The sequence below is a fragment of the Curcuma longa genome, unplaced genomic scaffold (genome assembly GCF_044706935.1).
Source record: "Curcuma longa cultivar G26 ecotype Majalengka, Jawa Barat unplaced genomic scaffold, ITB_CL_G26_1.1 contig_19018, whole genome shotgun sequence".
NCBI lineage: Eukaryota > Viridiplantae > Streptophyta > Magnoliopsida > Zingiberales > Zingiberaceae > Curcuma > Curcuma longa.
Window position 1 is genome coordinate 17,748 of NW_027430975.1, and position 14,542 is coordinate 32,289.

The 14,542-nt window shown below is 37.1% G+C and overlaps 2 protein-coding genes across 2 annotated transcripts; both read left to right on the top strand.

Moving 5' to 3' along the window:
* Positions 1 to 1,409: 1,409 nt before the first annotated feature.
* On the top strand, positions 1,410 to 3,907 carry LOC141817001 (monoterpene synthase 7, chloroplastic-like). Its single transcript, XM_074704711.1, has 7 exons — positions 1,410 to 1,654; positions 1,745 to 2,021; positions 2,128 to 2,512; positions 2,680 to 2,898; positions 2,980 to 3,118; positions 3,219 to 3,464; positions 3,609 to 3,907. Exons 1-7 carry the CDS (start codon positions 1,439 to 1,441, stop codon positions 3,900 to 3,902), a joined length of 1,776 nt encoding a protein of 591 aa, XP_074560812.1. The 5' UTR covers positions 1,410 to 1,438; the 3' UTR covers positions 3,903 to 3,907.
* A 7,651-nt stretch (positions 3,908 to 11,558) lies between these two features.
* On the top strand, positions 11,559 to 14,263 carry LOC141817003 (monoterpene synthase 7, chloroplastic-like). Its single transcript, XM_074704713.1, has 7 exons — positions 11,559 to 11,808; positions 11,890 to 12,166; positions 12,275 to 12,662; positions 12,865 to 13,083; positions 13,168 to 13,306; positions 13,479 to 13,724; positions 13,856 to 14,263. Exons 1-7 carry the CDS (start codon positions 11,575 to 11,577, stop codon positions 14,147 to 14,149), a joined length of 1,797 nt encoding a protein of 598 aa, XP_074560814.1. The 5' UTR covers positions 11,559 to 11,574; the 3' UTR covers positions 14,150 to 14,263.
* The last annotated feature ends 279 nt before the right edge of the window (positions 14,264 to 14,542 follow it).

The window sequence follows — 14,542 nt, forward strand, 5'->3', positions numbered from 1 at the left end:
AATTCCTTTTGACATTCTGCGGAAGGATCTTAGAAGGCGAAGCTCTGAGCCTCGGTCATTGGGTTGATTGGGAGGTGGGCAGTGGCTCGTTGAATCTATTAGGACTAGCTATAGTAATCATTGGAAAGGTGCCGATGACAAAGACGGTGATGAGCGTTGTGGTTGCATACACATTAGCAATGCTTGTTGTGTGTCACCGTATGCGAAGCTTGGGCTATTGGTCGCGGGACGCTACAGTGATCAAGGAGCTTAAGGAGCAAGTCATTTCGCCTATCTAGAAGCTGTGACAAATAGAAAATGCGATGACGGTGGAGATGATAGTGGATTTTACCGAATTGATGTCAGTTGATCTTCTTCCTTGGCACCCACTTGATATTATTTTAAACTCGAGGATGGGTTTTTTTTCAACTTGGGGCGGTTGATGTAGGAGGATCAAAAAATTTTTATTACTAATTTTGATAATTTTTATTTTTGATAATTTTCAAAATTTTGGTATTTAAAATAGTTTTGAAAATGTTTATTTTTATATATTTGATGAATTTAAGTCCGTTTATGATTTTTAGGATTTAGAGTCTATTAAGAATTTTTCCATTATATTAGGATTTCTTTCCTTCCTTTACAAGTTAGAATTTTGTGTCAATATATATAAACATCTTATTAGTTGATGTTTAAAGAAATTTTGATTTAATAATATTTTGATAGTGTCGTTTATTTTTCTATCTTTTGGTATTCTTTTGAATTAATAGGTGTTAGACTATTGATTTTTGATATTTGCAGTTGATCAACGGAATCAATATTGTGTTAGGAGGAAGGGCATGAGGAAGATGAACAAGAACTTGAGTTTTGTAGTTTCAAAGCACGCAAATATATATATATATATATATATATATGCTTTCTTACCAACCTAAAAGTACATCAAATTTATTGTCATTTAAATATAATAATAAATTCAAATATATATATATATAGCCGCGCGCACGCATGCCTATATAATTAATTAATATTGTCAATTTTGTTTTAATTGTCTTAACAAAAATCCATCAAAATTTCATTATAAAAATTTTAATTTCTTATAAATTTGTACCCTTACACTTAAAAAGAAAATACTTAAAAACTAGAAAAAAATACAAATCAAACTAAAACCAAGAATATCGAGTAGTACTGTTTATATTATCAACTTTCACTAGCTGATCGCATCGTCGTCAATAGTTGCAAAAACTTAAATATAGGGAAAAAAGTTCGTCTATTTTTAATTAAGTATAAGTTCCACGAGCTAAACCATTAATATTTTTAATGTAGCAGAACGTTCAAGCTTAATTGCTAGATCTCTCTCTCTTAAGCACTCTCTCTCTCTATATATACGCTACACTTGTTCTTCTCCTTCCATCAAATTGGAGTTGAGATTTTTTAATTGCAAACCAGAGCGGAAATAGCTACAATGTTTATTTGCGCTCCCATGATATCCGTCCTCCCTCGCCGCCCGATGATCGTTGCTGCCTTCCAACAGTACTTTGGCCGACGGACGTTCCGGCGAACTCTGGAGGTCCGATCATGCAGAGCCAGTAGTCATGTAGATCCCTTGAGGCGGTCAGGGAATTATCAGCCAAGCATATGGACGGACGAGCGTGTGCAATCCCTCACGAACACCTCCACGGTATGTGAGTGCCGTCGTCGACGTCGGTCGATCGTCGAAATTTTTATGTGTAAACTTAATTTGTTTTGTTTTGTGTACGTACGTACGTAGGTGCAACAAGAAGAGAAACGTGAGAGAATAAACGTATTGAAGGAGCAGACCAGGAATCTGATCTTACAGGAGAAGCAGCGAGTAGCAGAGCAGCTTCAACTGATCGATGACCTGCAACAACTCGGCGTGGCTTACCACTTCAAAGACGAGATTGCGGACGTTTTAAGTAGTCTTCATGCTTCTTTAGACCATGTGAGGTGGGAGCTGAAGGACGATCTGCGTGCCACAGCGCTGTTCTTCAGGCTCCTCAGAGCAAAGGGCTTCTCTGTTTCACAAGGTAATTATATTATATTAATCAATATATATATATATATATATCAATCGCTTAATTCACAGTTGTGATCGATCATGTCTGTTGCTGTCTGCAAAATTATATTACTTAGATTTGTTCGAAACATTTAGAGACGAGAAGGGAAACTTCGAAGCTCGGTGTGAGAACCCGATCAGAGGGCTTCTGAGTCTGTACGAAGCTTCCTACTGGGAGACGGAAGGAGAGAGTGTGCTGAAGGAAGCCATGGATTTCGCGACGGAGCAGCTGAAAGCATTGATGGAGGAGGGATCTGTTCCTGAGGCTGGCGGTCTCAGAGAGCAGGTGGCCCATGCGCTGCAGATTCCACTGAATTGGCGGCTGGAGAGAGTGCAGCACAGGTGGTTCATTGAAGCATGCAGTGGCGACGACACCATCAACCCTCTCCTGTTGGAGTTTGCTAAGCACGACTTCAATCTGGTTCAGGGCATGTACAAGAGTGAACTCAGAGAGCTCTCCAGGTAAATTTATAATATAATTATTAACGTAACTGCGCGCGCGCATGCAACTAATCAAACCTAGCTAGCTCTATTATCATACGAATAATATATATATATCGAAGTTTTTAATTAAAATAGCAATTTCAAAGCTTTAATTAATTAATTAATTACTTTTTACACGCGCGCAGATGGTGGTCGGGGCTGGGGCTTTCAGAGAAGCTGCCATTTTGCAGAGACAGATTACTGGAGGGCTATTTGTGGGCAGTTGGTTTCACTTATGAACCAGATAATTGGAGATGCAGAATGATCTCGACAAAGGCAATCTGTTTTATTACACTGATTGATGATATTTACGATGTTTATGGAACCTTGGATGAACTCCAGCTCTTCACTGATGTCATCAACAGGTGACAGCATGCAGCTAGAGTATGATATGTATGTATGTATGTTTTTCTCAACTATCTAAGATCAAGTGAGTTTGGTTGCAGATGGGATTTAAGTGCCATGGACAAGCTTCCAGAATACATGAGACTATGTTTCTTTGCACTCTTCAACTTGGTGCACGACGAAGGCTACCGGGTGATGAAGGAGAAGGGCTTGGACATTGTGCCTGGCTTAAAGAGAACAGTGAATTATATATAAACACTACTTCAATCTTCTTCTTCTTCTTCTTCTGTCTTTGTTATTGAATGATCAGTTGTTGGTATATACTACATTTAATTTTCAGTGGGGAGATCTATGGAAAGCTGGCTTTGAGGAAGCAAAATGGTTCCACCATGACCAAATCCCCAAGCTCGAGGAGTACTTGGAGAATGCATGGGTAACAGTATCTGGTCCAACCGTTCTATTTAATGCTTACTGTGTGGGCAAAGACTTAACTGGAGAGGCCTTGAAAAGTTTTCCCAGTTACTATCAAATCACACGCTTCTCCAGCACAATATTCCGTCTTCTCGATGATATGGGCACTTCCACGGTAATTATATATATATATATATATACACGCATTAATTGTATCTAATTGAACTCGAACTCGAACTCGATCGAAGTAATCAAACTCATTGGAATATAATCAAACAACATGCATTTAATTTAGTTACGACGACATGCATGCATGCAGGATGAGCTAGAAAGAGGCGACGTGGCGAAATTTATTCAATGCTACGTGCACGAGAAAGGTGTCTCCGAGGAAGTGGCACGTAGCGAGATGAGAGAATTGATAAAGAAATATTGGAGAGCTATGAATGCATGTCTTAGTTGGGATTCTCCATTTGAGGAGTACTTCAAGAATATAACAGTTAATCTCTCTCGAACGGCACACTTCTTTTATCAGGATGGGGATGGCTATGGCAAGTCGGATGGAGAAACTAAGTCTCAAATTATTTCCATGTTATTTGAACCTATCCAAATCTAGAAGGAATTAATTAATTAATAATGCACACATGTTTTTCTACTCCTGTTGTTGTAGACGTACGGAAGGATGGATCCCGTCGTCTGAATAGAATTTGTATTCACCTATATATATATATATATATATATAAAGTCTTATCCAATTTAATAAATGGAAATTAAGTTTTCTATTGTTTACTCTTTATTGGGATAAATATATATAAAACAATATAATGTATCTATACTGTAAATACGGGCGACGTGTATTTATTTGGGATTAGCTACATTGAATTTATTTCAAATTACAATCAAAGTGTATTCGTCCATTGCTATAATGCTAGGGCAATAATCACTTTTTCATTCAACAGGGAAATGGTTGGATTTGCAATTGCACTGATTGCACTATTAATAGTTGCAGCGATACTTTGGGCCAGAGTGAATGGAATTGGAGAAAGATGCCGAGAGATGGTTGTGAACACCACCTCTGATCAAACAATGATGGAAAGCATCGTTGCGGCGCAGCACAGTCTGAATAACTTGCATGAGCTCGTTAAGAAAACTAATATCACGATTTTGAGAATATTCTCGATAATAATCGGAAAGGCTCCAAAGGTACTGTTTCAAAACACCCAATTCCTCCAGGACTCTCTCTCAACGCTTAACAGAGACATTGTCATATCTGCAGCAAGCGAATGATGTGATGTGGGTGATGATTGCAGTAGCAATCCTGTTGGTGGTAATCCCGTTCAAGTATATTGTTATGGGGCTAACTTTATACTTGTTCATAGCTAATTCAAGGATCACGAAGCACATGTTGAACGAACAGGGAAATCGACGATTGAAAGAGTGGTGGGAGTCGATCCCTGTCATTCCGGTTCGAACAGTGAACAGTCGTCCTTGATAGAAGTGGTAAGACTGATTTGCGAAAAGATGAAACGGTAGTCTGTATATGAAACTTACTGCCTCTCATCAGCTTTTCTTCTCACAGTTGAATTTTGCTTCATCATGCTTTTTTGTTCCTTCAATTCTAAGTTCTCTGTAGTGTTTTTTCTGTGTGCGTGCTCGTGTAATCGTGCCATACGTGCAAGTTACAAGAATCCATGCATTTTTGGTCACCTCTCAAGTAAAACTTATATAAATCAATAAATCATTATGTATCTTGTTGTACCCTGTAGAGTGGCTTTTTTATTCTTTTCATAATTTAAAAGAAGACTGTTCAATTTGAATCGAATGATGTACTGTAATCATCATTACACTTACGCCCAAATCCATGCGACAACTCCAAACTCATCGGGTACAGTTAGTGAACTATGAAGGACAAGGCTCCAAAGTAGTGATCGTGTAGATTTATTGCAAAATGAAGGAAGAAGATTCAAGGCCAGGACTTGAAGTTGAAATTGCTGGGAAAATGGTAAGTTCTCATGATCTCTTGATCTATTTACTACTTTACTTCTCTTCTGCACGCTCAATCATCACTGTAGTAAGAAAATTTAGAGCTTTTACTTGCCAATGTGCTCAATGATTGAAGCGAAACTGCAGTCATGACTTACTCCCACTGACTTTCATATACATATAAATCGATCAACAGTGTTTTATATAAAATCATAAGATGTAATGATATCATTGAATTTAAGATATTGTTGTCTGGAAGCTTGTTTCAATCCATATATTGACTTTTTTAATTTACACACTAAATTTCTTTTCCTATGGTCATGAATCCTTCCTTCATGTTTTGGTCCATATAAACTTCTTCTTCTAAATCACCATTCAAAAAAATGATCTTTATGTCCATTTGGCGAAGTTGTAGGTCATAATGAGCCACTAAAACCAAAATAATCATCAAAGAGTCCTTATTAGAAATTAGAGAGACGGTCTCTTCGTAATCAATGTCATCTTTCTTAGTATATCCTTTGACGACAAATCTAGCTTTATTCTTTGATGATGCCTTTCGAGTCACGTTTAGTTTTAAAGACCCATTTACAACCAACTCATTTTAACCTTTAGGCAACTCAACTAATTTTCATACTTTATTGTCATCTATGGAAATTAACTCTTCTTTCATAACATTGAGTAATTTTTCAGAATTGTCACTTTTCATAGCTTGTCTGAACGAAATTGAATCTTTATCAATGCTCATGTCACATTCATATTCAAGTGAATAAATGATATAATCATCTGAAATACTTGATTTTTTTTCCTTTCAGAACTTCTTAATGCTATTTCTTGTGTCTCTTCTATCATTTATTTATTGGTGACTTGCGTATTGTTAGTTGGTTCATTATCTGTATGTTAATTTTGTGGGTTCTGAATACTATTATTTTGTTGTGTTGACGTGTTGTGTAATTGTGATACAACAATGGGATAACAACTTGAGGAGAAACATTAAGTGAAGAAATTAAGTTCGCCACAAGTTTCTCTAATATCCACCTTTTATGATTATGGAGGTGCCTCAAACATTGTTAGTTGGTACATTATCCATATGTTCATTTTGTGAGTTCTGAATATTATAATTGTGATACAACAATGGGATAACAACTTGAGGAGAAACATTAAGTGAAAAAATTAAATTCGCCACAAGTTTCTCTAATATCCACTTTTTATGATTATGGAGGTGCCTCAAACATTGTTAGTTGGTACATTATCCGTATGTTCATTTTGTGAGTTCTGAATATTATAATTGTGATACAACAATGGGATAACAACTTGAGGAGAAACATTAAGTGAAAAAATTAAATTCGCCACAAGTTTCTCTAATATCCACTTTTTATGATTATGGAGGTGCCTCAAACATTGTTAGTTGATACATTATCCGTATGTTCATTTTGTGAGTTCTGAATATTATGGAGGTGCCTCAAACATTGTTAGTTGTTACATTATCCATATGTTCATTTTGTGAGTTCTGAATATTATAATTGTGATACAGCAATGGGATAACAACTCAAGAAAAAATATTAAGTGAAAAACTTCACCACAAGTTTCTCTAATATCCACTTTTTATGATTATGAAGGTGCCACAAACTAGGTTTCCTTTCCATCCACAGTTCATAAAGCGTCTTACGAACTACCTTACTAGGAACTCTATTAAGCATATATACAGTAGTCTTTAATGCATGCATCAACAATGATAAATGTACAGTATTGTAACTTATAACATACTCCTAAACATGTCCATAAGAGTACGATTCGGTCTTTCAACTACACAATTCTATTGTGGTGTAATAGACATAGTGTATTGTCATGTTAAATTTTTCATAATATTCACCATCTCTATTAGACATCACGACTTTCACTTTTATATCCAACTACTTTTCAATCTCATTAACAAACACTTCAAAGATGTCCACTGCTTGAGATTTTTCATGCAGCAAGTATAGATAACAATAACGTGAAAAGTGATCAATAAAGGTGATAAAATATTTTTCACCATTCCAAGATGGAACGTTATAAGGACTACAAATATCAGTGTGTATATTTTCAAGTTGTTGACTGCTTCTTGTGGCTGGATTTGTTAATATAAGTAGTCTTGTAAGGTTGGAGTAGGCCTGCACATGGCCGCACATGAGGCGACTGAGCAAGGGCCTGTGGTCGCGAGAATCAGAGAAATAAAAATAAATATGAGGGAGAAAGGAAAGTTTATTGATCTATTTGATTTGAGAATAAAAAATATCTTAAAAATTATCATGCCCCGAGAGACGACTGTCAAAAGAAATTTGGCAGCATCTCCCCTAAAACAATTCAACTTTTCCTGGATACATTTTCAGGTACAAGCTCACACGACCATCTACAATCCAACATATGTAAATACAAGATTAAACTACATAAATAAGGCCCACACGGCCATATACACATATCCATCACACACATATGACCATAGTAAACTACAACAATAAACCAACAAGGTATGACCACAGTAACAGCCGACAACAAGCTCCATCAGACTACGAAAATAAAAATTGTGCGAGCGGAATTAAAACAACAATAAAATCCACGTATACATATGTAAGTCCAAAAGCAACACATCGAACGTAATCCAGAACTACACCTCCAAGTATAAACCGAAAATTACACATCGGAAATAAGATAGAATTTCACAACCAAATAAAATCCAAAAACCAACAATCCGAAAGCACACGGAGGAAGACCAACTTCGCTTTGCTAAGAGATGGGAGCAGTCCGACAGACTCCAAGCTTCAATATCCTTATCTACTACCTGAGGAGATATAAAACCCCAGGGTTTGGGTGGTGAGTATAAAAATACTCAGTGGATATTAGAATGAAATATAATAAGGTATCAAAAGAATATAAGCATGGATATCAAAGTATACATTTTCAACATGATACTACAAGAGCAAGATCAACATACAATATGGTAATCATGTATGCCATATCATAGAAATGTATCAATCATATAATAACAAGTGCATAATCATATAACAACAAGTGCATCAGTTATAAATGCAGTAAACAACTAACAACAAATGCATGCATGGTCACTGTCTGCACTCGCCACCCCCAGTCACCCAACTTGTGCAGTGAACTGGGGCGCACGACAGGACAACTGCACACCCTCCAACAACAGACCACTACACGTGAGTGGGGAGTAGGGAAAATATCATTGTCTGCCGTCAACATCCCCAGACACCCAACCTGTTCAGTGAACTGGGTTGCACGGCAGGAATCACCTGCTCCAACAACAGACCACTACACGCGAGGGGGAGGGACAGTCTTCAGGAGAGCTATCTAGCTAGTCCTAATAGCACCCAACCTGTGCAGTGCTATAATGCTCTCACCCAACCTGTGCAGTAAGAGTTAACAACAACAATATGCTAGGATGCATAGTTCAACAGATAACTACCACAACATCAAGGTATGTGCAACATCAATCATGATAATATCAACATAGATAAACAACAATTAAGCAAACTGTATTGAAGGTAGCAAGATCATATTAAGGTCAAAGGTAAGTATCAAGCCATGAATCAAACAACGACTATAATAGAAATAGCAACAAGGTAATCATGCACTACGAAAGGAGAACCTGTGTTGACTAAGCACAGGAGTACCCACCTGATTGACGAATCATCGCAATAAAACCATAATAAAATCCTCTGTGTATAGCAGGATCAACAGATCAAGATCCTGCAATTTAAAATAAACATCTTCTAAATATTAAATTTTTAATGAAGTAAACCCTAGTTGATTCTAAGTTTAATCTAACCCAATTAGACTCTAATTAACCTTACCCAGATCAAACATTAACTTAACTCAGATCCAATTAATTCAACTTGCCCAAATTTAACCTAACCTAATCTAATAGGTAAATTATATTAACAGATCAATCTTAACTTTTCAACCGAACAAATCCTAAACTATGATCAATTTATACTAGTAAGCATTGAGGATAAATTACAAGGTTTTATAAATCATGTGCCATATTTTGAAACATGTGAAGTTAAAATCTAATTAGGTTTTATCAAATTTTCATCTCGAAAGAGGGATAAAGTCATGGTTACGGTAAACATACAACAACTAAAAATGCCCAAACTAACAGACCATCTTGCACAGACCTCTTCAACCGAACCCTAAACAGTACAACCAAGCCTCAACAACAACCTTCCAATAAAATAGTAAACAAAATAGGGCTTAAATTCAAGAAACCCCTATCCCATTTCTCACCGAACCTAATTAAGCAGGAATTAACCAGGCTCACGAATGTTTACCTCTGATCAGAACCTTAGAATCCAGCTTCGGTTGGCGGCGACAGATCTCACTCGGGTGGCCACCGGAACAAAGGAGGAAGAAGAAGTAGGTAGCGGCGGCTATGAAGAGAGAAGAGGAAGAGGATACTACGAGGGAAGTGACGGCGGGGTCTTCTCCACGCGACAGAGGCGACGTCGGCGTTTTCTCCTTGCAGCGGCGGCGTCGTGTGGCAGAGAGCGGCTAGGGGAATAGTGGCGTGCGATGAAGGAGGGGATCGCGAGGGGAAGGGCGGCTGAGGAATCATCTCTCAATTGTCTTTATAGGTTTTCCTCCCCGAGATCCTTGCCGAGAACCTCAGTTCATAAGGCGTCTTACAAACTACCTTACTAGGAACTCTATTAAGCATATATACAGTAGTCTTTAATGAATGCATCAACAATGATAAATGTACAGTATTGTAACTTATAACATACTCCTAAATATGTCCATAAGAGTATGATTCGGTCTTTCAACTACACCATTCTATTGTGATGTAATAGACACAGTGTATTGTCATGTTAAATTTTTCATAATATTCACCATCTCTATTAGACATCATGACTTTCACTTTTATATTCAACTGCTTTTCAATCTCATTAACGAACACTTCAAAGATGTCCACTGCTTGAGATTTTTCATGCAGTAAGTATAGATAACAATAACGTGAAAAGTGATCAATAAAGGTGATAAAATATTTTTCACCATTCCAAGATATAACGTTATACGGACTACAAATATTAGTGTATATATTTTCAAGTTGTTGACTGTTTCTTGTGGCTGGATTTGTTAATATAAGCAGTCGTGTAAGGTTGGAGTAGGCCTACATATGGCCGCACACAAGGCGACTGAGCAAGGGCCTGTGGTCGCGAGAATCAGAGAAATAAAAAATAAATATGAGGGAGAAAGGAAAGTTTATTGATCTATTTGATTTGAGAATAAAAAATATCTTAAAAATGATTTACGAATGGATTCCCTCACAGGAAGGATGAATTGTCCATTCTTTTTCATGAAATGAAATAAACTCTGGAAAACAATTTCTTATAGAAAACTTTTCTAAAATTTTATTTTTGACATTCTAAGTAAATTAAGGGTCAGTGTTTGTTTTATTTTATTCACATCAAAATTCATTTTCGAGGAAATATATGCAACAATTGGGAAGGCATGCTAATTTTACTTGCCAACTTATGCCGGAATAAAGTTAAAGCCTTACGAGGGTGTTATATAATGATAAATCACTAAGAGAAATATTAAGAGAATTAAAATTTTAAATTTCATTAAAAATGAATATTTTGAAGGATGAATTTTGAATTGCAGAAACTTTACTCTAAATTTATTAAATAGACAATCAAGAAAAAAACATTCTACCTCGTATGTGTGTATATACATATATATACAAAAGTTAAAGTCATCAATATTTAATCGATTAATAAATAGATTTAGTTGATCTTTTTTATCTTCATTTTATATTTATTCATTCATTGTCCTTTTAATACAAATATCATATTATTTTTTTAACAAGTGCATCAAATTTATTGCCATTCAAATATATACATACGAGTGTCGGGTGATGGAACTAATTAATTATTATTATATTTTAATTTTTTATTTTGAATAGAAATAAATTTGATGCACTTGATATAAAAATAATACGATATTTGTATTTGTAAGAATATATATATATATATATATATATATATATATATATATGTCCAAACTATTTTTAATTAAGTACTAAATTTCATTTTTAATTAAGTATTAAATTCAGTTGGTCTTTCTTCATCCATTTTTAATCAAATACTAAATTCCACGTGCTAAACCATGAATATTTTTAATGAGTTTCTTGTAGCATAACGTTCAAGTTTAATTGCTCTCTCGCTATCTATATATATACGCTACACTTGTTCTTCTCTTTCCACCAAATTGGAGTTAAGATTTTTTGATTTCAAACCAGAGCGGAAATGGCTACAATGTCTATTTGCGCTCCCATGATATCCGTCCTCCCTCGCCGCCCGATGATCGCTGCTGCCTTCCAACAGTACTGTGGCCGACGGACGTTCCGGCGAACTCTGCAGGTCCGATCATGCAGTACTAGTGCCACTAGTCATGTAGTAGCTCCCTTGAGGCGGTCAGGGAATTATCCGCCAAACATATGGACGGAGGAGCGTGTACAATCCCTCACGAACACCTCCACGGTATGTCGTCGACGTCGGTCGATGGTCGAAATTTTTATGTGTAAACTTAATTTGTTTTGTTTTCTGTACGTACGTACGTAGGTGCAACAAGAAGAGAAACGTGAGAGAATAAACGTACTGAAGGAGCAGACCAGGAATCTGATGATACAGGAGAAGCAGCGAGTAGCAGAGCAGCTTCAACTGATCGATCACCTGCAACAACTCGGCGTGGCTTACCACTTCAAAGACGAGATTGCGGACGTTTTAAGTCGTCTTCATGCTTCTTTAGACCATGTGAGGTGGGAGCTGAAGGACGATCTGCATGCCACAGCGCTGCTCTTCAGGCTCCTCAGAGCAAAGGGCTTCTCTGTTTCACAAGGTAATTATATTATATTTATTAATCAATATATATATATATCAATCGCTTAATTCACAGTTGTGATCGATCATGTCTGTTGCTGTCTGCAAAATTTTATATATTACTTAGATTTGTTCGAGACATTTAGAGACGAGAAGGGAAACTTCGAAGTTCGGTGTGAGAACCCTATCAGAGGGCTTCTGAGTCTGTACGAAGCTTCCTTCTATGAGAAGGAAGGAGAGAGTGTGCTGAAGGAAGCCATGGATTTCGCGACGGAGCAGCTGAAAGCATTGATGGAGGAGGGATCTGTTCCTGAGGCTGGCGGTCTCAGAGAGCAGGTGGCCCATGCGCTGGAGATTCCACTGAATTGGCAGCTGGAGAGAGTGCAGCACAGGTGGTTCATTGAAGCATGCAGTAGTGGCGACGACACAATCAACCCTCTCCTGCTGGAGTTTGCTAAGCACGACTTCAATCTGGTTCAGGACATGTACAAGAGTGAACTCAGAGAGCTCTCCAGGTAAATTAAATTTATAATTATATAATTAATTAACGTAACTGCAATAACTAATCAAATTAATTAACCTCTAGCTATATATTATATATCATACATACATATATACGAATGATCGAAGTTAATTTTTAATTAATTGAAATAGCAATTTAATTATTAAAGCTTAATTAATTAATTAATTAATTACTTTTTATACGCGCGCGCGCAGATGGTGGTCGGGGCTGGGGCTTTCAGAGAAGCTGCCATTTGGCAGAGACAGATTAGTGGAGAACTATCTATGGGCAGTTGGTTTCACTTATGAACCAGATGACTGGAGATGCAGAATGAATGAAACAAAGTCAATCTGTTTTATTACATTGATTGATGATATTTACGATGTTTATGGAACCTTGGATGAACTTCAGCTCTTCACTGATGTCGTCAACAGGTGACAGCATGCAGCTATAACGCATTCATGACCATCATCAATATATATATATATATATCTAAGATCAAGTGAGTTTGGTTGCAGATGGGACTTAACTGCCATGGACAAGCTTCCAGAGTACATGAGACTATGTTTCTTTGCACTCTTCAACTTTGTGCACGACGAAGGCTACCGGGTGATGAAGGAGAAGGGCTTGGACATTGTGCCTGACTTAAAGAGAACAGTAAATTAATTAATTTATATATATATATATATAAACACTATTTCAATCTCGATATATTGATCGTCTTAATTAATTTGTTATTATTATTAAATATAATTAATGATCAGTTGTAGGTATTGCATTAATTAATTAATTTTATATATATATATATATATATATATTTAATTTTCAGTGGGGAAATCTATGGAAAGCTAGCTTTCAGGAAGCAAAATGGTTCCACCACGACCAAACCCCCAAGCTCGAGGAGTACTTGGGGAATGGATGGGTATCAATATCTGGTCCAACCATTCTATTTAATGCTTACTGTACGGGCAAAGACTTAACTGAAGAGGCCTTGAAAAGTTATCCCAGTTACGATCAAATCATACGCTTCTCCAGCAGACTTTTTCGTCTTCTCGATGATTATGGCACTTCCACGGTACGTACGTACGGTAATATGTTATATATATACTATACTATATATACATTAATTATATTAAACTCGATCGAATATATTGAAGGAATATATGTATATATATATATATATATAATCAAACAACATTCATGCAGGATGAGGTAGAAAAAGGCGACGTGGCGAAATGTATTCAATGTTACATGCACGAGAAAGGTGTCTCCGAGGAAGTGGCACGTGGCGAGATAAGAGAATTGATAAAGAAATATTGGAGAGCTTTGAATGCATCTCTTAGTTGGGATTCTCCAGTTGAGGAGTACTTCAAGAATGTAGCAATTAACATCCCTCGAACGGCACACTTCTTTTATCGGGATGGGGATGGCTATGCCAAGTCGGATGGAGAAACTAAGTCTCAAATTATTACCATGTTATTTGAACCTATCCAAATCTAGCTAGCTACAAGTAATTAATTAATCATGCACTACACATGCATGTTCTTCTACTCCTGTTGACTGTTATTGTTGACTGTTATTGTACACATGCATGTTCTTCTACTCCATAAATGATCATAGTAGTGATCCGTCGCTATAATCGCAATTTAGGGTTTAGGAGTCCCGATTTTTTTCTTCTCCGCGTTCTTTCTCTGCGATCTCCGTCCGGCGTTCTCTGCCTCTCCCTCCGACGCTCTCCCTCTGCCTCTCCGTCCGGCGCTCTAGCTCCCTCTGCCGCTCCCTTCGGCGTTCTCTGCCTCTCCCTCCGGCGCTCTCCATCTGCCTCTCCGTCCGGCGCTCTCCCTCTGCCGCTCCCTCCGGCGTTCTCAGCCTCTCCCTTCGGCGCTCTCTCTC